This window comes from Macrobrachium nipponense, chromosome 33 (genome assembly GCF_015104395.2).
Source record: "Macrobrachium nipponense isolate FS-2020 chromosome 33, ASM1510439v2, whole genome shotgun sequence".
NCBI lineage: Eukaryota > Metazoa > Arthropoda > Malacostraca > Decapoda > Palaemonidae > Macrobrachium > Macrobrachium nipponense.
The window spans coordinates 753,194-780,311 of record NC_087219.1 but is presented as its reverse complement, the minus strand read 5'-3'; the positions used below and the strand labels follow the sequence as shown (position 1 = coordinate 780,311).

At 43.7% G+C, this 27,118-nt stretch overlaps 1 protein-coding gene across 1 annotated transcript in view; it reads right to left on the bottom strand.

Annotated features, from left to right (window-relative positions):
- The window catches only part of LOC135202640 (uncharacterized), a 101,491-nt gene that overhangs the window by 69,092 nt on the left and 5,281 nt on the right, over positions 1-27,118 (bottom strand). Inside the window, 10 exon segments of the mRNA XM_064232135.1 lie at positions 8,584-8,713; positions 9,139-9,275; positions 10,042-10,191; positions 18,292-18,442; positions 19,283-19,431; positions 19,640-19,803; positions 20,356-20,459; positions 24,190-24,341; positions 24,738-24,888; positions 25,702-25,897. Coding sequence (XP_064088205.1) covers positions 8,584-8,713; positions 9,139-9,275; positions 10,042-10,191; positions 18,292-18,442; positions 19,283-19,431; positions 19,640-19,803; positions 20,356-20,459; positions 24,190-24,341; positions 24,738-24,888; positions 25,702-25,897 — 1,484 coding nt within the window.

Below are 27,118 nucleotides of genomic sequence, written 5' to 3'. Positions count from 1 at the left end.
ATCATTACAATAACATTTTGTTCATGAAACTTACCTGTCAGATATATATATAGCTGAATCCCACCTTGGTGGTGGGAGTAGACAGAATAGAAGATTTTAGGAAACATATATATGCAGATAATTGATATCTTGATCCTTACCTGTTAGCATAGCTGACTTCGTGGTTACTGCCGCGTAAGTCTGCTTGTGCTACTAGAGTTGCCAGCGAGGTAGAGACCTATATAGCTGGTGCACTCCAGATGATCTGTCAACAGGGGCGAGACCACGACGTGACTAGACCATATTGACCATACCATGAGGGCTAAGAAGTAAAATAAATATATATATATATCATCCACCTGACCCACCTAGCCAAAGTTAAGGTGTGTTAACTAAGGCTTAAGAGTTAAGAAGTCACGTTGTCGGCGACTCAACTACTAAATTAAGAGCTCTTCCTAACCATTTTCTACAGGATAGGATGAGTTGGTACTTCTTGCCCCAAGATTGTGTCCGCAGACACGTATGGCCCTAGCGAGCAGCAGATCTCATATGCCATCTTCACATCTCGCAAGGAGTGTGAATTGAACACAGAGTTGCTTCGCTAAAACATGGTACTCAGGATGTTGCTGAGTGCCATGCTCTATTGAAATGCTTCCGAGGCCGCGCCCTCACCTCGTGAGCATTCAAATCAAAAGATTTCAAATCTTTGTGCAAACACAAAGAAGGAGCTTTTTTTTGAAAGACCTCCTTAACAATAAAGCCAGGGTGTTCTTCGATATGGGCAAGTCTGGTCTTTTCGGAACACTGCAGATTGTCCGTACGACTTCGACTTTCTTGAGTTTGTATGTAGATAAAACTTGAGAGACCTGACAGGGCACAGGACTCTCTCTGGCTCCTGCCCACTAACTTGTGCCATCCTTGCTTCCAAGCTCCTGGCCCAAGGACAAAACGGGTTTCCATTCTTAGGCCCATAGGCATAACGAAAAGCTTAGAGAGCACACCGCCTTGTGTCTCTAAAAGCCAAAACTTGTGACGATGGCTTAAATCTCACTAACAACCCTCTTGTCGTATCTAGGGTGGTTAGAAAAAAATGCCTTCTGATCACATGCAAGAAGTTAACAGGTAGGAGATGTTCGAATGCTTTGACATCAAGAACTTCAGACTATGTCTAAGTTTCCCATATTGAAAGCTTCGATCATGGACATTGCACAGTCAGTCCGTCTGTACTAACGTTCAGGTGACCGACCAGTTGACCAGTCAGACGAATCAAGGGACAGCAAGGCTGTACCCTGAAGACCATAAGGCACTATTCTTCGCTGAAGGATGAGTGTTTGGACTGCCTGGGCGATTCAAGCTAAGCAAACCTTGGGGGGTGTATCAACGCAACCCAACGTCGTTAGCGAATCAACTCCTGAGCCACTCCTGACTCGAGCTTCTGGTGCCAGGAGAAAGGAGCGAGGAGCAAAAAGGCGATTCAGTCCCGAAGGACGAATGCCTGACAGTCCAACCTGGTCTCATGTTAAACGATCATCGGTGGGGGTTGTATAAACGCAACCGACTTCGTCAACAAGAAATCAGGGCTACTATATGTCTCCTGATCTCGCACGAGTGTCTGACTCCGAGAAAACAGGTGAGACAAAAAGTAGATGGTGAGCGAGTTTCGAGATTTCACAGAACTCAAAGATCGTGAAGGGCTTTGTTGTTTGACAGAAGCAAATCTCTGAGCCCAAAGGCAAAGTCAACAACATATTTGCGTATTCTTTAATAGTTGTGACTGCCAGCTTATCCCATTCTTCAAACGGAAAGGGAAGACTGCAATCTTATGCTGTCAACATCTCGATAGTCTGAACGTAGTCAGACTCAGAGAGCGGAGAGGTTATAGGTACCTTTCGTGTTAAAGGAGACCGACTCTCTCGGAAAAGGTCCTTGGAGGACGTGACCTCTGTGAATCTAGGGTCTTGAAGGCCAACATGGGGCGATTAGCGTCATTGTCGCTCCCTGTGATGATATAAATCTCTATTACATTTCCTAAGTGATTGAAAAAGGGGAAAAGAGACTAAACATCCATCCCCGTTCAATATCATAGGATGGCGTTTAATGTTACCGCTCCCGGATCGAGAAAAAAGGGAGCAGAGAAGAAGAAGCCTCTTCGTCCTCAACCTAGCGAAGAGATGAATGAAAGGACGTTCCCTAAAGTCTCCTTACAACTCTTGCAACATACTTCCTAAAGAAAGATTCCACTCGAAAGTCAGTAGTTGCTGCCTTCGATCGAGACGATCGAACGGACTTTGCAATCCTGTAACGAACCTCTAGAGGATCGTTCCATTCTACGCCTGTTGTTATAATAGGCTCTTTCTCGTAAACCCGAACCGGGACCGAGAGAAGATACTTCCTAAGATATGAGAGAGCTGTGGAAGATCAGAGTTGATATGGACCATGGTTCCAAAAACTCGTTTCGAGGACTGGAGGGACGACTGAATTGCTTCCACTTCTTTCAGATTATGATCCAGGACATCTGAAACCCTCTCCAGATGTCCGGCACCTTCTTTCTATCACCTCAAGAGATAACTTAACGCACCGAGAGATGTTCAGAATCATTCCTAGATCTTTAATAAAATTTCAGTTTCCCCCGGTAGGAAAAAACTGTAGAGGTCTGAATTGCAGTCTATTCAGGGAAACAAACTTCTTTAGGAAGAAAATGGTCCCCAGCAAAGCTCATCCATTCCCTCACACAGTATGTTTACTTCCCTAATAAGGCTGCGCTTTGCCTAAGCAAGAGAGCATATAATAGTGCAATTGTGGTAGACTCGTAGTCCTATACCGTGCGGTAACGAGCACCGAAAGGAGTAAGATATCTCTGTAGAACATATTAAGGCCAAACGAATGCAATGTTTATTCATTCATGTAAGAAATCCCCTCAATCTTAGGCTAAAGTCCGTGATTGTAGGGCAGAGATACAGTTCGTCAGTCAATCCGCAGGAGAGAGAGAGACGTAACTGCCAGCACAGAGATACGGTTAGTCGTCAATCCCGCAGGAGAGAGAGACTTAACCTACAGCGCATGACGCGAACGAGTTGGTACTGGCTCGTTTGGACTGGAGGAGGAAGGAGTCAGAGGACAGTGACAGCAGCAGCTTACGATCGTCCGTCATCGTCGTCTCTTAACTTTATGCCTGGGTTGCCAGCTACCCTATTCTATGAAGAAAAAGGTCCGTTATTTTTAGCATAAAGAGACTCTCAAGCTGGTATATTTAAGCGAAACAGAAAACGCTAAATATACAGATGCGTTGTGTCGTCAGAACACTACCATACAACGGTAAAAAGATAATCGGAAACTCCTGGAAGGCTGCAGGGAGTAACGATTAAATGTCCTTAAAATGGACCATAGACCTCTCGGTTTGCCATCCGAAGAGGTAACTACAGCAAGGCGGTATATGACTTGAACCAACCAGAAATAAAATAACGCAAGGCAAAATATGAAATTAAATCACAATAAAGTTTGTTCATACTTACCTGGCAGACATATATATAGCTGAATTCGGAAATACAGCTACATACATATCTGACAGGCAAGTTTCATGAACAAAACTTAGGAGAATCGAAGCAGTCAGCTCAAGCTTCTTATGTTATTGGACATAAGCGTTCATTGACGTAGTCTACAAGTCTATTTCTTGTACGAGTCTGCGAATGACGAATGAGAGCTCTTCCGAATCTTGTCAATAAGAGCTTATTCGCTTACGCAAACATCAAGTTAATGAGATGTTTGTCAATGAGAACTAACCCATTTACGGGACAAAGAGATATTTTGTCAATGAGGGGATACCCACTTACTTGACAAAACGATAGTATATTGTCAATGGGGGAAAGTCACTGAATTGACAAAACGTAATCCAGGAAGTCGAGCATTTTTATTTCCGATTCCTGTCTCAAACGAGGAAGGGGCAAGAATCCTGTTAAGAGACTGGCTTACGTCAGGTAGAACGACGATGTTCAATTCGGCAGCGTAGTCCCGACTAGGAACTAACAAAATCTATCATCTGAAAAGCCCTTTCAGATGGGCTAAAAAGCTGGCAAAATTATCCTGGGAAGAGGAAGAAACTCTCCAACCAGCTTCCTCTCCCGTATCACAACTAATGCCTGCTAAAGCTTAAAATTTATTGGCAGTATGGCAAAGGCAGTCCTGTCTTGCGCTTTCCTGAAGAGCGTACTTTTGATGAGTGCCTTTGCAAGAATCCTACTGAACGTTGCCGAGAGTCCTGACGTGCAGGACATCGAGCCTTTATAACCCGTAATGCCTTATCGCAAAGTCTTGACTGCGGTAGTGGCAACTTAAATTTATTGGCAGAATGGCAAAGCTTGCGGTAGAGCAAACGAGAACTTCCCTTGAGCTTTCCTTAACTCCATCCACCTATGCGAAAAGCAATATTAATTGACAGAGACCTCTTGAATTCACGAATCCCGATGTCTTGCTGGGTTTTCGAAGAAGAAAGTTGTCTGTTCACTTTAAGCTTACTCCGAAGCACTGCCTACTTCACATTCTTGCAGGTGAGGTAGAAGGTATCATCGAAGGTAGAGGTAAAAATTCTTTAAGCCCAAATCTGAAACAAGAGCTTGAAGAGTTCAACAGAAACGTTCAGCCAGGCGACACACCTGGCGTGCGCTGGTGCACGCTCGGCGTCCACTGGAGCGCGCTCGGCGTCCATTGGAGCGCGCTCGGCGTCCACTGGCGCGCACGCTCGCGTCCACTGGCGCGCGCTTGGCGTGCACACGCACGCGCGCTTGGCGTGCACCCGCGCGCCCCTGGCTGGGCGTCCGCTCTCAAAAGCTTACTGCTACTATGACTTCTTTTACGTATTTCTCGGTGGAAAGACGGACACGAGTCACAGGCGACGTTCGCCTTCTTACTTCTCACTGAAACGCATAACGAGAGAGAGAGAGAGAGAGAGAGAGGACGTGAAGCGTCCTCTTCTATAAAGCTTCTATTTAGAGGCGCGAGTCCATCCGAAAGCTCCAACCCCCCCTCCAACCCCTGCGCGGGGAGGACGCTTCGGAGGACGAGAAGCAATCCTTCAGGATTCGTGCACGTGCACGCACTTAGCGTCTGGGGATTTTCATCAGAAACTGCCGAAGGCACGCCAGATCGGGTGGGGGTTCCTCGTAACCCTCCTTCGGCTTTCGACATGCTCTCTCCCTCGTTCTGGGAGTCAAGCAGAGGTCCCGGCCTAAGAGGGGCGGAAACGAGGCGATATCTGACGCACCCTCCACTACACAAGGTATCACCTGCCACTTCTGGCACTTCCCTTTTTACTCTCTAAAGCAAGCACTTTCGATTCTAAGTTACGAATCGAAGGAGTATCAGAGAAAGGGCAATTTCTCTACAGACACTCTTAGGCCCGAAGGCAACACTGCAGGGTTAGGAGTAACAATTACAGAAGTAGCACTTCACAGCAATGAAGGAGAGCGAGCACCTCTCGTAGACATATACATAGCCCGTAGGCCATACTACAGGGTTATGCAAAATAAAGTCTACAGGAAGGTTAGCAGGTTCACTACCCTGACTTTTGTTACTGATTAATTGCGTACATACGAATCATATGTCTTCCTTACGGAATTAGACATGTTACTGATTAATTGCGTACATACGAATCATACGTCTTCCTTACGGAATAAGACAAAGTCTCACACTCCTTACATGACAAATCTCAACAAAGAAGCAAGACCCATACCCCTCGTACATACCAAGTGCGAATCTACCGAAGCTTTCGGTAGCCACCCCCTATCTTTGCAGACAACCCCGTCTGGAACTAGCCTAACTAGATTCAGATATTTTATGCAAAAATGAATCAAATTCAAATCAATTTAAGATAGCGTATACCTAGCCACAAATCCAAGTGAATAAATCAAAAGACAATTAGGATACTTAGCGGCAATGAAGTTTCCAAAATCCTAAGACGGAGTGGTACTGAAAACATGTGTTTTCAGCACCGGCGACAGAAAAATTATGAATAGAAAATGGGAATGATTCCTGATACCCGCCTCCCAGCGGCGGGAATGGGTACTAACCACCTGACTCCCACTGCGTGTGTCGTAAGTGTTTAAATTTCTGTCGGATTCGGAAAAATACAGCTATATATATATCTGACAGGTAAGTTTCATGAACAAATTGAGCATTACTAGAATGTAAGAGTTTTAGCTTACAATTGTGGTTTTCAACCATTTCTGTCGAGTCAAAGTTGACCGAATCCCTCGTTGGCTGAGTGGATTTCACTCTCGACTACCGATCCGGTGGTCCGAAGTTCGATCCTCGGCTCGGCCAACGTGGAACCAGAGGAATTTATTTCTGGTGATAGAAATTCATTCCTCGATACAATGTGGTTCGGATCCCACAATAGCTGTAGGTCCCGTTGCTAGGTACCAATTGGTTCCTAGCTACGTAAAAATATCTAATCCTTCGGGCCAGCCCGAGGAGAGCTGTTAATCAGGTCAGTGGTCTGGTAAAACTAAGATATACTTAACTTGACAGAAGGTTGAAATTTTGGCCTTATCGTTATTTATATGAAAATATTTCAACTGATAAAAGCTACAACCATGGGTTGTTTTTCGTTGTATTCTACATGAAATTGCACACATTTCCATATATAAAACATTTAGTAATGGCTAATATAAACGGTGCAAACATTATGGCAATCGGACAAAAAAATTTATGATTTTTTCGGAAGAGAGTTACAGCGCGGACGTAAGGAAAAAGTTTTTTCCAGAAATTCACCATAAATCAAAATATTGTGCTAAGAGTTTTAGCTTAAAATTGCATATTTTGACCATTTCGGTAGTCAAAGTTGACCGAAGGTTGAGCACTTATCATTATTTATATGAACATTTTTTCAAAACTGATAAAAAGCTACAAACCATGGGTTTATTTTTTTGTTGTTATTTCTACATGAAATTGCGCACATTTTCATATATAAAACTCTATGTAACGGCTAATATAAAATGGTGCAAAAAATTATGTCAAAGTGACAAAATAATTTCTGAGGTGTGTCGCTGATGCTTTTTTAGTGCGAGAAGAAAGAAATTTGCGCTTGCGCGGCTGGGTAATGATTTTAAACAAAACAACAGCCAGATCCGTGAACTCCCAGCATCCCTCAGATGCGTGATTCAAAAGTTTTTTTTTTTTTTTTTTTTTGCCAAGTAGGCATATACTATTTTTCCGCGAATTTAAAAATAACTTTTTTGTGTTGACGTTTCGTACGTCAATTCGGCACCCAACAGACAATTTTCGTCGACGTTAAATACGTCCAATCGGCGTTTAAGGGTTAATGGGAGCTATATAATTATTCAGAACCTCATCATAATCACCAATTTTACAATGATCTTCTTAATGGTTAGAAGTGGAATTAGTTCTCTCAACTCTCACATGCTACACTTCTAAAATGGGGTAACTTGATAACAAAAAATCTCTCATCAAAACTTACAATGACTTATTCTTTGTAGCAACAGAAAAGATGACAACTGCCAGATTCATCAAAAGACCAATGAGAAAGTCCATGATCAAAAGGCGGTATATTTCTTCTCCCCAAAGATGTTTCCCAACAGTCGTTCTGTAAAAAGAAAAGCTAATCAATAGCCCAATAAGATTGACCAATGAAACAGTTAATGATGCTGCTGCAACTGTCAGTCTTCAGTGTAACTGTGGTTTCCGAAGTTCTTACAAACAAGGATGAAACAGCCAGTCCTGATTTCAAGAGGGTAGTTATTTTCCAATAAATGCAGCATGAAACATGTTCTACAATAACACTACAATTATTTAGTTAAGTGGATAACAAATATCTGAATAGACAGTACTGGAATTATTAAGCTATATATCCATGTGTACTAATTCTGTGTGTAGTGTAAAAATACTGCCCACAATGAGGTGCGATAGGTCCCATAAATTCCAATCCACCCACATATAAAACTGCCAGCTCTTGAAGACTGGATGAAAATAAATGATTTTTTTCTAGAATTGATTATGCATAAATTCTTTAATAGATGTACCCTGTAACAAGATGATAACAAAAATATTAAAGATTATGGTAAGAAAAGCATATTTTATACAAGAAAATCAGCAATTTCATTATCTGTAAAAATTCGTACACTAAAAAAATGTGATGGCGTTAAAGCATACATTTTATCAATGCATGTATTTCAATCTTGGGTTGACAATATTCCAGTGTCTTTACTTGTGCTATCATAAGTGGTCATTCTTTATCATCTCAACAAGTTGTTCAGTACCTTGACTGCTCCTAAATTGAAGGCACTTGCAAAATTATTGTATAAATAAATAAACAAGGGACTTTGTATTGCAGTGAATCTATCATATGGTGCCAGCTATAAAATACTAAGTGTCACTTCCATTAATTTTGCAATCCACTGGTTACAGTAGCACTGCAGTCCTTTTTAAACATTAGAGAACTAATGCCATAGCAATACTACCTGTAAACTGTTCCATTGGAAGTAGAAAGAAACAAAGAACCTCTGTCATCAGACAGTATCACAACATAATCCAATGCAAGCCTACAAATTATACCACCAGTTAAAAAGAAAAAAAAAAAAACAACAAACATACCTGAGGTTCATCAAGCTTCTTTGTTGAAACTTCTTTTGCTGCCTCTGATGATTTATTGTCAGGATTTTGTTCTAGTGTATACCAAAAGCCAATAAGAACACCCAGTATTGTTAACTCTAGTATAATCGTTCTGCAAAGAAAGTCATAATCACATAAAAAAAGCAAAGTAATAGACCAACAGATTAATCATACCGAAATTCTGAATACCACTCTCACAGTAAACGAGGGTAAAAATTACCCTGATGTAATGAAATCAACATGGTATGGAGATAACAATTACAAAACAACAGTAAACAATTTATATTTTTATGATACAGACCAGAATACCAGATTAAAACTAATAGAAACAAATTATTCAACCATCATTACCTTAAAAAAATAGTGGTAATTATGGAAATCAAATTAAAAATCACTGGTAAAGACCTGATTATTCAAGATACGTGTAATTTATATATATCAGTCTTGCAATGTGTAACTCAAGTCATCAAATACCTTACTGCTTCATATATACACAAAATAAATCACAAAAATATCACTCCCAGTTACGGTACATACCGGACAAGGGTGACATAGAGTTTGTGGCGAGGTGACTTGTAACCTTCTATGTTGACGAGACCTTCAAATGCCACAGGAACGATAACCATGATCAGGGTTACTATCAGTGGGTATATAAGCAAGCTTAAATCACTGCTCTGTAAAGACAAAATTATAACTATGAATGAATATTCACAAAATTATTTTATTAGAATTATGTACAGTACATTTATATACTGTGTAGTCAGCCTTCATATTAGGTAGGATTTACGAAGCAAATCTGAATTTCCATTAACATAAAATGTTTGAAAAATATCCAATGAAGCGCCAGAATACTAAATTTATAATGGCCATACAATGCAGAGCTCAGATTCCACAACAATCTCGTCACCTCACCACACTGGTACTCAGGAGTCATACAAAACTCGTTTTTGTCATGACATTTTTCATTTAGTGCTAAGTATGTCCTTTTCTTCATTAACCTTCCTCTAGTTTTGTCTCTTGTTCTTCAGGTACCCAACTTCTTTCTCTCTTTTACATCACAATTTTTCACCAATAATTTAATAAGGAATCCTTTGGTTTGGCACTGGTACTCTAAGAATTTGACTCTGTGGTCTAGTCAAACTATTTCATACATGTGGAAGACAATATTAAAACAAACATAATAATGAAAACCAATGATCTTTCCAGACAGGTTTTACAAAATATTAAGGATAAAATAAAAAACATTACAGTAACATGATGGCATCAAACTGTCTCTTGCACTTTCAAAAAACTGAAATTTGCATTACATGCAATCTTTTCTTCAGTAACAAGTGTGGGCACAAAAAAAAAAATTGACAATATACTCATCATTCTGCAATAAGGAACAACTGAATATACACCCCCTATTTACTCACAGTATTTTGGGCTACATCTTCATTGATTTTGCTGGCGAGCATGAGATACGTGGCCAACCAAAACTGCCAGAAAACCACAAACAATCGCCCAGAAAACAGCGTTCACACACAATGCCATCAAACGAGTGCAGAAGGATTCTCTGATTTCTTCATTTAAATATTCTTGTAGTAATTCCTAAAATAAAGAATAAATGGATATATATATATATACCTATATATATATATATATATATATATATCTATATATATATATATATATATATAGATACTATATATATATATATACAAGCTAAATCATTTTCTCCTGAATTCATTATCATGTAAGAAGGTGAAATTTGCATATACAGTGGTCCGTATTTGCGGGGGATGCGTACCAGACACCCCCCGCGAATAGAGTTAGAAATCCGCGAATGTTTGGAACCCCTATAAAATGCTAAAAACAGCCTATTTTGTTAGTTAAAACTTAAGAAAAGCCACTAAAAATTTTCATACTTGGTTTTTATAATAGTTTTATCACAAAAAGTGCATTTTATGATGAAATTGATAACAAAAACCAGGAATTTGTGGATATTATCATAGAAAAATACCGCGAATGCGCAAATTTTCCGCGAATAATGCAGGGAAAGGTTCCCTAGAGAAATCCGCGAATGTGTGAGTCCGCGAATCCGGAGAACGCGAATACGGGGGGTCCACTGTAGATGTGTATATGCCAAAAGTTCCTTTTGAGCACATAACAAACAACCAAACCTAACGCTATTCAATAATACATACAGTATCACCAAAAAAATGACAATTTGTCTAAAATTGCATTTTTCCTAACTATACAAACCTGAGGTCCTTTTACATAGGAAGGTACTAGCGGCAGCTGGATAGGTCGTAAGCTTTCGAACAAGGGGTTCGGTAGTTAACTGCTTGTCCGACAGGCGCGCGCGCGCGACTGGGAGGTAAACAAATCACTTTTGCTTTTGGCCCAAGCAAAAAACTGCAGAGTGAGGGGTGGCATGAGGTGGGGCTATGTGTAAAAGGACCTCAGGTTTGTATAGTTAGGAAAAATGCAATTTTAGACAAATTGTCATTTGTTCCGACACGGCATACAAACCTTCGGTCCTTTTACAATAGGAAGACTCACTTCTTGTGGGTGGAATCTGAGTCTTTTGTGAACAGACTGGTGTTCGCCCAACCTTGGAAGCCTCCCTGGTCGTAAGAGCGAGGGAGGGATCCAAGCCTCTGTCCGATTGATCGGGGTGTGCACCGCAGATCAATGGTCAGACCTCTTGGAACCGGGAGTACTTAATGATGAGAGGCATGCGTATCTCTTCGTACCAGCAATGTAAGAACTTGTTCCTGTACAGGAGCAAATATAAAGTCATGGGTTTGACTCTTGTAGGCATCCACTTCCCCCCCCTTGTAGAAGGAAGTGGTGGATATTCTGCTCCTATCCCTAGTGAAAGGGATAGGATGGGGCTCTGTCATATAGCTCACCTGCATCTCGTCCTCATCCAGCGTAGTGACGACCGTGGCCCTCTGCCCACAGGTAGAGGAGGAGAGGAAAAGATGGGAAGAGAGAGCCAGTCACTCACTCACTCACACATCCATCCACACAGTCACACCAGGACTCGATGCTGTTCAGCCTGCGAGGGTCTGGGTTAGCTACACAACTTGTTGAGCAGCCACCACGGGTCCCAAGGAAAAGGTATCCAAGGACCTGTGGGGCATCCCGAAGGTAGAAGGACGTAAAGGTAGTCTGGTTAGACCAGACACCTGCCTTCAGGACCTGCGCCACGGAGAAGTTCTTACGAAACGCCAACGAGGGGCCAATACTTCTGACTTCGTGAGCTCTCGGACGGGACGTACGGATGTCGTCACTACCATCAGCCTCATACGCCCTCCTGATGACCTCACGCAGCCAGAATGAAAGAGTGTTCTTGGATACTTCTTTCTTGGTGACCCCGGTCGCAACGAAGAGGCGTCGACACTCAGGCCTGAGGTGTCGAGTTCTCTTCAGATAGCGCCGTAGCGCCCTCACAGGACAAAGCAGCATCTCATCCGCATCATTATCGGTGAAGTCCAATAGGGAGGGAATCGTGAATGACTCGAACCTGTCGTCAGGGATCGACGGGTTCTGAGTCTTTGCAACGAAGTTCGGGACGAAATCGAGCGTCACAGATCCCCATCCCCTGGAGTGTCGTACATCATAGGAAAGACCATGAAGTTCCCCTACTCTCTTCGCCGATGCCAGGGGCCAGCAAGAAGAGGGTCTTGAGGGTCAGATCCCTGTCTGACGACTCTCGGAGTGGCTCGAACGGCGTTCGAGTCAGACTCCTAAGGACGAGAGTCAATCCCAACGCAGGGTGGGGGCCTGGAGTTCCCTGGGATGGGGGCCAAGAACCTTTCGAAGCTCCTCATTGAGCAAGGAGATCTCGAACGAGTTCGAGATGTCCAATCCCCTCAGTTTCAGGACGAGCGCCAAGGCGGCTCTGTATCCTTGACTGTGGGGACTGAGAGGAGCTTCTCTCGGCGAAGAAAAACGAGGAAATCCGCTACCTGCGAAGAAAGTGGCTCTGAGAGGAGATAGACCCCGTCTACGACACCAACCACAGAAGACGGCCCACTTCCCTGGTACACAGTGCAGAGGATGACGGACGTTTCCAGCCATCTCTGTTGCTGCGCTACGAGAAAAGCCTCTCGTTCGCAAGAGATGGTGGATAACAGCCAGCCGTGAAGACGTAGAGACTGGACTGCTCGGTGGTACGCTCGACGTGTTGGCTGGCGAGAAGGTTGTGCCAAGGGGGAATCTCTCTCGGTTCTCCTGCGAGAAGAGCCAGCAGGTCCGGATACCAAATGGCCTGTGGCCATTTGGGAGCCACCAGGATCATCCTGAGATTCGGGGTGACCAGTGCTCGGCTGATCACCTTGCGAATCAGGCTGAACGAGGAAAGGCATAGGCGAAGAGGTTGTCCCACGGGTGTTGAAGAGCGTCCTCTGCAGCTGCCCATAGGGTCCGGCACGGCCGAGAAGAACACCTGGAGCTTCCTGTTGTGCCGGGTGGCGAACAGATCCACGACTGGTCGCCCCCACAGGTCGAAGAGCCTTTTTCCGCCACGTCCTGGTGTAGAGACCATTCGGTCCCTATCACCTGATCCCGACGGCTGAGCGTGTCTGCTACTACATTCCTCTTCCCTGGAATGTAGCGTGCCGACAGCTCTATTGAGTGTGCCTCGGCCCACTCGTGCACCTGCCGAGTCAACTGGTACAACGGGAGAGACACTAGTCCCCCCTGTTGTTGACGTAGGCCACCACCGTGGTGTTGTCGCACATCAACACCACTGAGTGTCCCATCAAGCGGTCCTGGAACTCTTGGAGAGCGAGGAACGCTGCCTTGAGTTCCAGTACATTGATGTGAAGGTGCTTGTCGTTCTTGTCCCACACTCCTGAAGTCAGCAACTCCTCCAGGTGTGCGCCCCATCCCTCGGTCGATGCGTCTGAGAACAGCTGCATGTCCGGGGGGGGAGTGCGCAGGGGGGCACTCCTCTTAAGAGGTTCCTGTCGTCCAGCCACCAGGCTAGGTCCTGCCTCACCTCCTGTGTCAGTGACACTGGAAAGCTTGGGGGATCCTTCGCCTGTGACCAACCCTCCTTTAGTCTCCACTGAAGAGACCGCAGGTGAAGACGCCCGTGAGGGACTAACTTCTCGAGTGACGACAGGTGTCCGATCACGACTTGCCATCGCTGAGCTGCCTGTTCCTGCCGAGACAGAACTGGTTGGCTGTCCTCCCTGAATCTGCTGATCCGCGAGTCTGCGGGAAAGACTCGCCCTGCTACCGTGTCGATCAGCATACAGGTACTTCATCCTCTGCTTTGGGCTCGAGATCGGACTTCTCGAAGTTCACCACGATCCCCAGATCGTGGCAGAACTCGAGCAGTCGATCCCTGTCCTGTAGCAACTGCGAGCGGGAGCTCGCCAGGACTAACAATCGTCGAGATACCTCATCAGACGTTATCCCGTGCGAATGGGCCCAAGCACCACACCAGAGTGAACACTCGCGTGAACACCTGTGGGGCGGTTGAGAGACCGAAGCACAGTGCCCTGAACTGGTACACCGTCCCGTCGAGGATGAAGCGGAGGTACTTTCTGGAGGACTGATGAATGGGTATTTGGAAATACGCATCCTTCAAGTCCACTGAAAGCATGAAATCGTTCTCCCTGATGGAGTCGAGCACTGAGCGTGCCGTCTCCATCGTGAACCGGGTCTGGCGAACAAACCGGTTCAGGGGAGAGAGATCTATCACCGGGCGCCAGCCTCCCGTAGACTTTTCCACCAGGAAGAGTCGACTGTAAAAGCCCGGTGACTGATCCGTGACGATCTCTACAGCTCTCTTGCTCAGCATGGTCCTTTATCTCCTGTCTCAGTGCTACGTCCTTCGATGACCCTGGAACGTACGACTGCTGTTGGACCGGGTTGGAGGTGAGGGGTGGCCGAGATTCGAAGGGTAATAGATATCCCTCCCGAAGGACATCTACAATCCAGGTCTCAGGCGCGTAGCGCTGCCAAGTTGCCCAATGGCTGGCCAGGCACCCCCCCATTCTTCCGGCAGCAGGTGAGGGGGAACGCCGTCCCTAGCGTTTCCCCCTTTCTTCGACTTCTTCCCAGAGCCTCCACAAGGGATGAGGAGGGCTGGGAGGAGGGCTGGTTACGGCTCCCCTTGCCAGAAGTTGAAGAAGACAGAGTCATTCCTCGGGGCTTCGACGCAGCAACCGTCTTAGCCGCCGAGGAAGCGCTAGCCGAGCTCTTAGACTTGGCCGCAGTCCGAGGCTGCCCAGAAGCCTTCGAGACTGCCTGGTGAACCAGACGGTCACTGTCGTCAGTGCGCCGTCTGTCCACCGCAGCGTCCACCATCTCTCCTGGGAAGAGAGACGTGGAACTCCGTAGAGGTCCGTTTCGAAGTCCCAACGCCGCTTCACGCCCGGCCGCCCTGGAAACCCGAGTAAGGACAGCGTCCCTTCGTCGGAGAACCAGGTTGGCCCACAGGTTCACCGTCTGGTGGGCAAGGAAGGAGATGGCTCTTCCTCCAGACTGGCAAAGTCTCCTGAAGGCCGAGTCATCTTCGGGAGAAATTCCCCCGGAGTTGGCTGCTACCTTAGATACTGTGAGGGACCACAGATCTAGCCAGGAGACGGCCTGGAAAGCTGCCATGGCGGTAGATTCCAGGCCGAGTTAGTGCCTCTTGCTGCCGGAGAACCACAGGTTCTCGGCCAGGAGCTGCTGCAGAGACACACCCGGAGTCAGCCTGGCTAACTCCGGGGTTCACCTGTTTGGGCGGCATCGGGTCTTCAGATGGCACGTAAAACCGCCGCTGTCGTAGCAGAGGAGGTGGAAGCAGCTTGCTCGACCTGCCAGACTTGAGCGAACCGTCTTGTCCGGAGACAAGCGATTCAACCTGGTCCAGCACTGAGTCTGCAAGCTCCGACCGCGGCAAACCCACCGTCGGTCTGGGTTCCCTCTTCAGGGCCCCAGGGCAACCAAGAACGAACTCGAGCCGGGACGTGGGCTCGGATGGTGGGAGCGGCGATCCTTCCCCTAGTAGGTCGTTGTGCTGACGAATCAGCGCAATAACCTCGGCAAAGTTCCTCTGGATCTCAGGAGTGACTGCATCCTGTGGAGTTGGACGTCCAGTCCCTCGAACAGGAGACCTCCCGAGACCCTCCTCCCTCAAGGAGAGGAGCAGCGACAGCCCCCTCTCGGTCTCCTCCAACCACCTGTGCGTACGACCTGGCTGGTCCGAGAACCGAGCCTGGTGCGTACGACGCGGTGGCGGGATCTCCTGAGGGGCCGGCGAACCCCTCACGATCCCACGCCTCAATACCTCGCCCCTCCCGGTGTAACCTGAGGAGGTTGAAGGTATAGGAGAGGAAGACCTGACGCTCTCTCCTCGCTCGCTGGTAGAACCAGCGGGCTTGGAGGACTGCAGGCGATCGCCAACCGCGGTGGCGATCGAGCTGCAGACCTAGTCGAGCCGTCTCGCTGTGGAGAACGGCTGGACCGAGAACAGCGGCCCCGGTCTCGTGTGTCAGAGGAGCTGGTGCTGGTCGCCGTACCCGATCGCTCTCTGTGAGAGCGACGGTCAGGCGACCGGCGAGCTCCACTGTCACGGTGAGATCGGTGCGTATCCTCACGGTGCGTCAGTTCGCTGGTACCAGCCGTGGCTGGTGCCGGCGAACGGGGGGACCTCTTCCCAGCCTCAGCCCGTGGCCGGTCATGGACCGTCACGTCCCGCCCGGTAGCCAGCTGCTCGCCGCGAGAGCGAGAGCTGGCCTGGTGAGAGTCGCGTGAGCGGCTGTCACCAGTCTTCCGCTCCGTGCCGTGAACCTGACGCTGAGCGGACTCAGAGGTCTGGTTCCTGGCTGCACGGTCGCTGGTAGGCGACCGTACACTCGGTACCTCTCGCGAACGAGTGGCCGAAGCCGGACCCTGCTGCTGTGGGCCGAACCACTGACAGCAGGTGAGGAAGTGCCGGTGTTAGCCCGGCACCCCTCTGGTCCCCGTAGTCTTCTTCCTTGCGGGAGAAGAGACGGGTCCTGCTCCCGAAGGAGCAGGGCGACCAGCGGAAGAACCCCCCGTCTCACCAGAGCGAGACGGGCCCTTAGAAGTTCCCGAAGGAGACTTCTTAGGGGGGGGGGAGGCGACCTTCTTCTTCTTTACGGGTCGGGGGAGCCTTAGAAGAAGAAGGGGAAGAGGCGGCAGACGACGACGACGACGAAGAAGACGATGAAGACGACGACGACACCTTCCTCCTCTTCTTCTTCTTCTTCGTCAACCTCCTCAGGACCGACGTCAGATCTGTCATCCAGGACGGAGCCGGGGCTGCTGTTGCCGAAGCAAACGGGAGTCCCGGACGACCGTCCGAACAGACCAGCATCGGGAGCAGCGGCGCCAGGAAACAGGAACAACATCAGCAGGTGCGAGCATCACGGAAGGGAACGGTAGACGAGACAGCAGGAGCAGGTACAGGTACAGCAGCGGTGGTCACGGCAGGTACGGCAGACTGTGTGGGCGGTACAGGTGGTCCGAACCAGCGGCACAGACATCCTAGGTACCGGTGGGAGGTCCAGGGATGCGAGCTCTTCGGGCACACGAAGTCCGGTCGCGGCAGCACGGCAAAACCAGGTGGCGGCATCACACTCCCCCGAGTTACGGCGACTGGACCCTGCACCGATGTAGTGGGTGTCACAGAGACCGCTGCTGGGTGTACACCAGTGAGGAGGTGAAGCGTAGCCGGGTGTTGTAAGGGTCGTGGTGGTGGTCGAGACCGTTGCATGGGTGACCGCCACGGCGCCAGCGAGATGGTAGAGCAGCCCCTGGACACTCGGCACGCCCCTGCAACCCAACGATGCCCACACCTGTCCGAGGTCATCCTTCGCGGCAACCGCACCTGAGGAGGCAAAAGTCGGGTGATTAGGGGGATCCTCTACCCGCTCGCGCGAAGACGAACGGATAGAGGACCCAGAGTACAACTGGACGTCAGGGTACTAGCGCCTCCTCCACACTAGACAAGTCAGGAGAAGAGAAGGACCTAGACACCCCCCCGAAGGGGAAGGCGCGAGACATGGAAGTTGAGCGGGCGGCAGGAAAGAAGACGAAGTGTCCGTCACAAAGGAGTCGCGGGAGAGCTTTCCGACGACTCCTTTGCAGGCCTTCGCTTCTTCCTGCCCTCATACAAAGTCCACTGCGCCTCCGACCAATCATTACACACATCACAAGGCTCGGCTCGGGTGCATTCGCGCCGACACCGAGCACACAAAATATGAGGGTCTATCTCCGGGAAAGATCGGAACTTCCCGCATTTACGCCCTTCGGTACCCGGGCATAGTCTCCGTGGGGTAGCGAGGCGTGGAGATTCCATTATTGATCAATTCAAAATTGAAGAAATAAGAGAGGAAATGATTGTACTTACAAATGTTCACACACAAACACAACCAAATACTCATGAAAGCAAACGACGAGAAGCGGGCAGAGAGCGTCGAACACACACGTCCACTCGCTGTGAGGCCGAAAGCAAAAGTGATTTGTTTACCTCCCAGTCGCGCGCAACGCGCGCCTGTCGGACAAGCAGTTAACTACCGAACCCCTTGTTCGAAAGCTTACGACCTATCCAGCTGCCGCTAGTACCTTCCTATTGTAAAGGACCGAAGGTTTGTATGCCGTGTCGGAACAATATAAAAATGTATATCTTGATTAATGGTAATGGATGTTTACTTTAAAGTTATCTTCACTTACAGTAAGCTCATTATATATACTGCGATGTTTGATGGAAGCAGCCTTCTTCTCGGTGATGGTGAAATCCCACGACGAAAAGACTTTCTTGATAAACGTTGAGGCCATATCATGAACAGTGTCAATGTAGTTGTTCTTATATAAAACTATAACCCTTCAAAAGAATAAAACCAGTTAAAATCATTATCAAAATAGTAATTTATTTTCTGTCATACATCATCATCGCCATCACTGGCGCCAAGCCATGCAATACAAAGCCCTATTTAAAATTCTATGACTCATTTCTTGTTTTGTGTTTTATCTTCCTTTAAACTCCAGCATCCCGAGGCCTTAACATTAGGATAATCTTCTAGTGCCAGCTGGAAATAGGGTAAAATTAATAATAATAAAAAAAAAAAACCAAAAAAAAACACTTGTGTAATCAAGTATGAAATCTTTACATAAACTACCTGAAGTGAAGCTATTGTCTATCACTGGTTGAAACCTTGGGTAAATATCTACATAAAGCTCTATACTAACTGATGTATTCATCTATATTATTAACTTTATAAAATACTTGGAGTAAAATAATGACAAAACACTAAAGAGAAAGAAGTCAAGAAGATAATCATATGACTCCTTAAGTAATTGTGATTTGACAATGTAAGCAACATGAACTGAAAACATATGTAACTGGCACCAACTTAACTGACCTAATTTTGTTGGATATGTCCTGGACTGGAAAAATTTAAATCATCATTCATCCTTAAGGGAATACATAGTCCAGTAAGAGCACTAGACATAACAGATGCTGAAACAAATGCAACCAATATTTGCATGTCAAAACTTCTAAGTTTATTTCTTCATTTCTAAGGCAATTGACCCATTAGCCCCACTCACATGGGCATTTTTAAAACTGGAATCACTAAAAAAAATGTAAATTGTGGGTTGTACAAAATCATTTAAAACAATGATAAATAATTTGGTAAAATTGATGATTTAATGAAAAACATACCTGTGTAAAATCATTACTAAGTACAAGATGAAAGACAGTGAGACAATAAAAAAATATGCCTCAGCAACATTATAGGACTGGTCAGACACAAGTGAGAAGTTGCCACTCAGATATGACCCATAGTAGAGCTCTGTGTCCTTAAACCAACCCTGAAATAAAAAAAAATAATTTTGAGAATAGTATTAGAACTGGATCACACTCTTCCTCCTCCTCCTCCTCCTTTTTAAAGCAACAGAGACAATTACTGGTTTAAATCTGAGCTCATGGGTTGAGCTACATAATGCTAGAATGATAAGTCTTACATGAAAGGAAAATGTTACTGAAATGATTTTTCAAAACTTATAAGAAATTACTTACAGAACCTGTCAACCAATCAATGGGACCAAATTTTGTTTCATTTGTGGAAGCTTGTTTCAGTGAACCAGGTCTCTCTTCATCAAGTGATTCCTCCCCTTGTGACTGTAAGGGCTCTCTGATGGCTGCCATGCTCTCTTTTACAATCAGAAAGTCTCCTGTTACCACTGTAATAAGTATATTTCTAAATAACACATCAATTACAAAATCTAATAAACCCTATCATAGTAAGCATTCCAATAAATGCATGGGGGATATAATCACACAAGAGTATCAGTAAAGTTCATTGATCTTATTTCTGCATAAGAGAACTTCTCATATAATCTGGCCAGCACAATCCTAGTTTTAATGATATATCAACAGAATTTTGCCAAATTATTTACACATTATATTCAACAGAAATTAACTGAAGCTTAGATATTGCTTACTTTTCCAACTTATATAATTACTTTTTATTACGTACTTTATATTTTGTTTGATGGTCTGCTATTATTTTTCTCAATTTTGATAGTTTTATTATTTTCTCTCTTTTCCCCATAAGACTATTATATTGTATGGAAGACTGCTTAATTTCCATTGATTAGGATAGCAAGAAATAAAACTAGTTTAATTCTCATATTGGGGTTAAATCTCTGTCTTTTTCCTTAGAGCTGGAACAAATCAGTTTCCTGCCTTCTCAACTTCTACCTAAAAGAAATAACAAATGAGAACTTACTTACCAATACCATCACCTAAAGAAGGTGTAGCTGTGGTATTATCTGTCGGTTCCAAGGTTTCATTACTAAAGTGGACCAGCAACTGTGGTGTCAAAAGAAACCCACATCTGAAACACAAAAATGTAAATTAATTTGTTACCCAAATTTGCAAACTCAAGATAACATGCAATTTTCTTAGATAGAAAAGCACAAAGCTTTTCTATGGCTTACATTCTGTAAAAGCTAGTCTGAACACTGAAGCTTGGTAACAGGGTAAAGAACCACTCATTCAACTAAAAGTATAACTTTTTCCTTCAGCAACAGGGAAAAATACAGGGTTGGTTAGATTTAGGATTATAATAAAATCCTTCTAGTTTTCATATCTAAAAAAATTTGAGAAACAAACCTTTGTCTTTTACATAGAAGCTAACTGCTTGAGTAGGAGGTATTGTCCACGAAGAACATAACTAACATTGTTCTCCCAAACCAGAATTGTCAGCTTGCAGGTTACCCATACATGCAGAGGGAAAATGACTCCAATAACCACCTGTACAGATTAGCATATTAGATGCCAAGATTGGCAGGGCCCTGTGCCGAGCATTATGTACTTGTTTGCAATCTTACTCTAGGTAAACAGAACTTTGGGATAACCCTCTAGAGAGTAGCGTATTACAGTGAAACTTGTTGAAACTGGGATCAAAGTAGTTGCATCTACAGACCACAAAAAGTCAGCATCAGATGCTTTGCAGTATGACTCACCTACAACTAACACTAGTCACTCTCTGCTGACACACTATAATAAATTGAAAAAAGCACCCATCCAATAATCTTTTCACTTGTCATTCATACAACCTTTCATCATCAAAAACTTCAGGCAAGATGCTGTTCTGTTTTAGCATAGCTAAGGTGGATACACGACCAGTTAAGTGGCCCAACAAGTCCAAAAGCCAAAGGGCTTATAAGTGATCCCTCAAGTGAGAAGAGGTACAATACGTCCTCTAAATATGACATTTCAAAGATAGCAACATCCACATACATTTGTATGATTTTTTTTTCAAGTAAGTGCAAAACTCAAAATTACAGAAGAATTTTAAAATCATGTCATGGTCACATGACACCAAGGGGGATGCCATGCTTTGAGTAAACAATATGAGTAGTCACATGCAGGTCTTTTCAACAAGTGGTTGTGCTCTCAGGGCTTTGTATTTATTTTTTCTTCACTTATTGTGAGATAAATTTTATCCTCACGACATTGGGTGAGAAAGTGGAAAAGCAGTGGTGAGGAAGCTGGTAGTGCCGAGAAGTGCCAGGCCATCACAATGAAAAGTAAGGTTAAATTAATAGAGAGAAGCAGCAATGAAAGACAATGGTCAACGTCACACACTTGTGTAAAATAAATTCTTTCACCAATGGAACAATTCTCAAGTACAGAGGTAAAATAAGGAAACGCATGAAGGGTCCTGTGAAAATGATGTGTAACATTATTTCAAACAGACATTGAAAAGCGATCCAGGAAATGGAAAACCTTATGCCACTTCATAAAAAATGTCTATACATATATGCAGTATGAGAGAAGTATACCTCACAGGTAATAATAGATTCCCGACAGGAGGAGTTTGATTCTCCCCAAAATGACATGCTGATGTATATCTTTTTGATGAACACACAGACCATAAGCACAAACAATTGAACCAAATGATACCATCAATAAATAACAACTGAGGTTGACTCGTAGTTGCTTGAAACTGTGGTCCACTTTTCCTAAACGATAGTATGAACTGTCACACTGAAATGCTACAGCTCAGAGCTCATGTGTGCTACACACTGGGAGTCTGGTTCCCCATCCTCTTCATTACAAACTTCACCCATTGTTCAGATGGCCACTTGACACTGGAAAAGGAAAAAATTTATGTAGATAAATTTTGATGGAGGATAAAAATTTGGCAAAAGATTTTTTCTCCCCCTAGCAATGTCTCATGATCATAACTGGCTTCCCTCCCTTTGATGAAGTAAGCTTAAATGAGAGAGAGGTTTGATCAAACCATAGCAACAATCAACCCAACAAACATCTATACTCAACAGCAGCCGGAAACAAATTGGAGTGCAGACCGCCAACGTGGTCAGAGCTTCCCACATGTCGGTACTTAACTACCTTGTCAATAAGTCTGAATGATCATTTCCAGCTCACACTTGGAGCAATATCCTAAGTAAGGAATGAAGGTTTGTATCTGTACATGAAAAAAAAAAATCACAAAATAACTGATTTATATTATAAGAATGCCAAAATCCATGATCACTGCTGTGTGGAAAAACATCAAAATATTGCCAAAAATAACAAATACTAATAATGTCCTGCAGTGTTGACTCAAATTGCAGAGCAACACCATGTACATCTTCTAAAAGGTTGCAAAATTTATTGAGATTTTACCCTACTCTGAGCTACTGACTATTCATGACATCCTACATCTAAATAAGGTAACACAATGCACAACTCGTAACTACAATGCAATTATAATTCATAACTAGTTTACCAACTTGACAAAAAATACCTGTGTGGAATACATTGGCACCTCAACTTAACAGACCTCAATTCACTTGATTTTGTTACTTATTGAACTCATCACTAAGACCACAAACAAAAATCATTTTTCGTCCTTTAGTTTTTTGATTTTGCAAGTATAATGTATATGCGATCATGGGCTGGGTTAAATGTGTCCCAAAGGAACACAGGTGGAGGGGTAGCTGGCTGTTTCCCTGACTTAATCCTCAGATTCAATTTCTCTCCTGCTGAGATTTTCCATCTAGGAAAGTGCAGTTTCCTTGATAAATATTACCCTGATAAAGCTGAATTAAACCAAGCTATAAACCTTCTCAATGACAATGCTATTATCTCACCATAGGCACATTTGAAAACGCAGGCAAAAACAATCATCCTCGGACAGATTTTCAATGAGAAAGAGAAGAAACCATGAACCACAAGAAGAAAGCAACATAAAGAGACAGAAAAGAGAAACAACCAAGAAGCAGAGCTGCCAGCCACTTTTAGGGTAGGGGATTTCCTTTCAAAACAATAATATCTTTTTTCCCTTTCACCTTTCTCACTGCCTACCACACATGTGATAACCTCACCCAATTACAAGTAGAGTAAACACAAATTTGCATTTACTTCACCTACTTTATATTTTTTGCATGCTAAGCTTGTCAAATCTGATTTAAAATAGTACTTTTATTTGCAGCATTTTGGGGGTTTAGAACAGATTAGTCCAATTGTCATTATTTCTTATGGGAAAAATTTTTTTGGTTTGAAAATAAATCAGCTGAAGAAGTCCTCTGGAGTGCATTAGGTCCATTAACCAAGGTTTCATTGTAAATTAATATTTTGTATTGAATACTTAATAAACAAAATAACACTGGTTAGGATAGGCTGTCACAGGCAGTCCCCAGCTATCGGCGGGGGTTCCGTTCCCAGGGGTGTGCCCCCAGGGGTGTGCCGCCAGACGAAAACCGCCATTAACCAAAACGCTGCGATTCATGGTGTCATAATAGCGCTCATGGCGCTGCTAACCCTCGGGTCGTTGTGGCGACATAAATCGCTGATTTCATGGCGCTAGACAAGCGCAATAAAACCAGATCCCCAATAACCAGGGACTGCCTGTATTTACTTTATGTTGATCTGCTAAATCTAACCTGTGTGAGCTGGCTCCAGAGTACTGTGTCATGTAGCCTATATACTTTTCAGATTGTGTCACTTCCATTAAGTGTGGTGCCACTGTATTGAAAAAGTAATTGAAAAACAAAGAAAATAAGGAAAAGAAAACTTGCAAAATAAGGTGCTTAAGTTCTGGCATTATTACTTACACAAGAAGCGAAATAACAAGATTCAGGATGAAAAGATAACGTAGGAACCTAAAGTAAGATCCAACGCCAGTTCCAAAAGTCCCTTCTATTTCTTTTAGATCTTTATGCCACAGACTGTAGTCATGGAATGTATCTTGGACTGACTGAATCATCTAGAGATAAAAGCACATAAAGATTATTTCATGACATGAATATAAATAAAAAATATACCTCTCTCAATTATTTATATTCTGTTAACTGGGAGATAAGTTTACAAGTAAAAAAAAAGTTCATGACATACACTGAACTAACTACCTGTTCATCTTCAAAATTTCAGAAGGTAAACAAAGATTCCAGCAAATAATAAGAAAGGAATAATATGCAGACAGTAGTTTGGTAAACAAAAAATACTTTTGAAAATCAAAACTACAGAAAATTTACTAAAAATGTAATGAGTATTACTGTATAATGTGCTGAAACTACGGGTAACATGTAAAGGCAAAATAATTATTTCTTTCAAATTTTACTCTCTTTCTACATTGTGATTTTGAATTTGCAAAATGACATACCTTATACCAGTGCATGCTCACTGTATATTTATATGCCTTCCACCCAGATATCGTGCGAGCAGCAGTTCTAGAAGATGTCTGGCGAGCTGTAAGCCGTCGTCTAATTTCTTTTTTAACTTTCAGAGGTTTGCATAATTCTCTTAAAGCTTCCCTGTAATGGAAAAATGGAATGTAAAATGCTTGACACTTTTCTTGACAAGTACTGAAAAGCTTAAAGAAGTTCTACTCTGACCTATGGCATAAAAGGGATGCAATGCACTGCAATTTATATACTAATAGAGTAGAGAATGCCATCTATTTAGTAACTGTACAATACACACCATTCTACCAATGAACACATGACAGTACTTCCTAAGATCATTACAAAGTAGATAAACAATGAAATCTCACATTAAAAATGTAGACAGCAATTCAGTGTTACCTTAAAGAAAAAATATCACAATCATCTCAATAGCACCACTCACAAAATTACATTTTAGAAGTAATTACAGTTTTTCTGGTATACAAACAAGCTGGAGCAGTCTATGAACTTGGTAAAAAGGTTGTTAACTAGTGGGTTATTATAAGGGGGAGTAGGGAAATACCTTTCACTTTTTCCTTTGGCCACAAGGGATAAAGCAGGGCCGTTGAGCTGGGGTTATGATAAAATTCCAGATTCACATTCCTTAGAAAAATATCAAGTACTTAAAAATTATATTTGTTCCTATGGGAATACAAACCATCTCCATGTAGGAGGTAATCTTCTGGCAAATGGAATGACACAGGTAGAGCACTGGGCAAGTGTTATCATGGCATTATATTAACTGGATTGTGTATACGTATAGTATATCCATTCTGTTGGTATGCAGCAGTGCTACTCTTTTCTTGGACTTCTCTGCTGCTCAGACATGCTAACTCTCTCTCATCATGGCTGTCATTGAAGCTTAATTGAGTTTAAACCTATTGAAATAGAAACCACACATACCTGCGCATCATTTTTCCGTCTATATCATCTGACATAAGTTTCTCATCTCCACCCATTGCTTCAGTTATTTCATCAACAGCCTCTTCCTCTGTCTGAGGAGCAACCCCTTTCCTACGACGAGCAATGACTGTGTTGAACCATGCTGAAGGGCGTTGATCGGCCCCATAATGTTGGAGGTGACTTCCCAAAAAATCAACTGGAAAAAATATAATAAAACTATTATAAAACTTTCATGTCTAAATTTCCACCTACAAGATAACTGAGCGTAAATTACTTTAAAAGTCAAGAAACCAAAATATCAAATTCTTGAAGTAATTTAATTTTAATTTTTCTCACATGCAAACCTGAATTTATTTACTTGCAGATTTAGCTTTAAGCATGAGTTAGAAAGGACCATTCAAACTTATTGACATGGTTGTTGACTACTGACAGGTGGGGAAAGCCCAGCCTACCCATCGGTCTGCACTCCACTTGGCATTCTGGACCAAGATTCAAAAAAGGATGGCTCAGGTGAGTCATGTAAAGAACTTCAAGTTCGTATGCTACGAACAATTCAAATGAATAATAATCCCTTGATTACCTGAATACACATTATCAGGAGCTCCACATTATCCACAGACAACACATATACATACATACAAAAAAACACACACACACACACATATATATAATAAATATAAAACATGGCCATCGTTTAACCCAACTTAAGATAATAGGGTAAGATAATAGGGTAGATAATAGGGTAGGTTTGAAAACCATACCCCCTTCTCCTTCCCTTTGTAACTTACGTGGTAGCCGCTTGACTGATCTGGACAAAATTTGGCTTGTGGCCATCTTTTAACCCAACTTACACAATAGGGTAGGTTTCCAACCTGTACCCCCTTCCACATGACTCTTAAGTTTGACTCATGAATATAGAAAATTTATGGTGATTCAATCTTACAGCGCTTTTCAGCATCATAACTTGATGTTCCATCAGGTTACAGTGCTGTAAGCAACATTGAGCATCAACTTAACGGTGTTTACAGCACTGTAACAAGAAGTTACGGCGCCGTTATTCGAGTTGCGGCACCATGAGTGCTCTTAAGGTGCCGGTAATGGCGAAAAACTGACTTATGGCAGAAATCGGCTTACAGCGCATCATTACACTAAATAAAAAGTTACAAACTGTACAACACCTTTAGTTGATACATCTATGTAAAGAGAACCTGACTTCTAGAAAACAACAACAATATACAGGGTCTATCATGAAAAACTAACTGAAAAGCAGTTCGTGTGGTATTGTGTACAAAACATTTTTGGACAAAAACACACCTTCACCTCTGCGTCTACTACCTGAAGACGAATCACTCTCATTATCAGCAAAGCGCACTCGATGAGGCAACTCTTCCTCAAAACAAAGCATTTCAAAACTTTC